Source organism: Octopus bimaculoides, chromosome 23 (assembly GCF_001194135.2).
Source record: "Octopus bimaculoides isolate UCB-OBI-ISO-001 chromosome 23, ASM119413v2, whole genome shotgun sequence".
NCBI lineage: Eukaryota > Metazoa > Mollusca > Cephalopoda > Octopoda > Octopodidae > Octopus > Octopus bimaculoides.
In genome coordinates, this window is record NC_069003.1 from 10,465,605 (window position 1) to 10,467,712 (window position 2,108).

At 39.8% G+C, this 2,108-nt stretch overlaps 1 protein-coding gene across 1 annotated transcript in view; it reads right to left on the reverse strand.

Moving 5' to 3' along the window:
• Nucleotides 1-1,504: 1,504 nt before the first annotated feature.
• LOC106879713 (uncharacterized) overlaps nucleotides 1,505-2,108 on the reverse strand; it is a 105,560-nt gene continuing 104,956 nt past the window's right edge. The window contains exon 6 of the mRNA XM_014929393.2: nucleotides 1,505-2,011. Within this exon, the coding sequence (XP_014784879.2) occupies nucleotides 1,526-2,011 (486 nt within the window). The 3' untranslated portion in view covers nucleotides 1,505-1,525. The remainder of the gene's footprint in view (nucleotides 2,012-2,108) is intronic.

The following is a 2,108-nucleotide window of genomic DNA, read 5'->3' on the forward strand; positions in this document are numbered from 1 at the left end:
AGCAACGATTCTGCCAGTTCACCGCCTTAATAATAATAATAATAATAATAATAATAATAATAATAATAATGATGATGATGATGATGATAATTCTTTCTACTAAAGGCACAAGGCCTGATATTTTGGGGGAGGGGACTAGTCAATTACATCAACCCCAGTGTTTCACTGGTACTTAATTTATTGACCCTGAAAGGAAGAAAGGCAAAGTCAACCTTGGCGGAATTGGAACCCAGGATGTGAAGACAGCTGAAATACTGCTAAGCATTTCGCCTGGCATGCTAACGATTCGTGCAGGCACAACAAGGTAGCCCAAAACCTTCACTGGTTACTATGCCGGAAGTATGGATACAAGGTAATGGGAGCTTGGTACCAACATACATTGAAAAAGATAATGGACACAAAGGGGAAGGCTAAAATCCTCTGGGATTTTGACTTGCAGACAGACAAGGTATTAGAGCACCGAAAGCCAGATATAGTAACATTTAGCAGGGACAAACAAGAGTGCCTAATAATTGACATGGCAGTGGCAGGAGATCAATATATCATCATGAAAGAAAGAGAAAAAGTTGATAAATATTGAGACCTGAGAATTGAGATTGCTAAGATGTGGCAGCTACAAGAGTCAAACATAAAGGTTGTCCCTATTGTCATCGGAGCATTGGGTTCAATACCACCCAAGCTGCAAAAACATATGGAAACTTTAGAAATACCCTATAATCTACGCATATTGCAAAAATCAGCATTACTTGGAACTGCATGCATATTGCGTGAAGTAGTGTCTGTCTGAAGTCCTTGTTGTGACTTGACAGAGAGTACAAATCCTCAGTAGACACAATATCTTCAACCATCAACATCACGATATTGGATACTCTGTGACATCTCAAATAATAATAAGGACCTGGAAATATTGAAATACGAAATATACGATGTCTTAAAGTGAGAACTGTTCCTGTTATTGTAGGTGCCCTAGGTATGATAAAAAAGTGATGTCAGAAAGTTCTAGATAACATCTCAGGAGAACCATGTCTCAGAGAAATTCAAAAGATTGTGCTAACACATAATACCCACATTCTTAGAAAAACCCAATCAATTTAAATGTCTGTGTTGTATTGCATGAAGATATTTTATTACTGCCCCTGCTACTTCGCCTCCCCAAGCTATTGGTCATACTGTAACATCTCTTATCCTTCACTCGCCCCAGGACACTAGAGTGTATCTCAGCAAATGATTGTAACAAACACGTAGATTAAAAGTAAATATATGTTGGCACTCCGTCGCTTATGACGTTGAGGGTTCCAGTTGATCCGATCAAGTTGTGGTGAAAGAGTACAGCAGGGTTCGCCACCATCCCCTGCCAGAGTCTCGTGGAGCTTTAGGTGTTTTCGCTCAATAAACACTCGCAACGCCCGGTCTGAGAATCGAAACCGCGATCCTATGACCGCGAGTCTGCTGCCCTAACCACTAAAAAAGTAAATAACAGTAATATTATAGACTTGAAGAAACAATTCTGGTGGGAGGGCATAAACTAAACAATTAAAAAAACAATCCTTCCTTTACAACCACCACAACTATTACCAGCACATGAACTTTTACCTCTGACTGAGTTTAATGGGTCTGTTTCTTGATCTTTGATGTGTGCCCTAAAAGGATCAGTGTTGTTTTCTGTGGCTTTGGTATCTGAAGATGTGTGTAAGGATGAATTGTTCTCATTGGTCGAAGGTAAGTAGGATGAAGAACAGCTGTCGTTGGTCATAGAAAAACCATGTAAGGAAGAGCTTGTATTGGTCGTGTGCAAACTGTTTGAGGAAAAGTTCTGGCCAACTGATGGCAGATTACTCGACGAACAACTTTGATTGGTCAAAGATGGAGTGTGCGAAGAACAGCTCTGATTGGTTGAGAGTGGACTGTGTGGTGAAGAGCTCTGATTGGTCACTTCTGTTGATGAATCACGACGACATTTTATGCTTTCAATGTGCTTGCTAACGTTAGCTTCCACAACTCGAAACCAACTCTGAGTAACAAAACAAAAAATATACACATTAAACATGACAGAAAATGAGGTGATTAATTATGAATAACCATCTCTCTCTCTCTCTCTCTCTATCTCT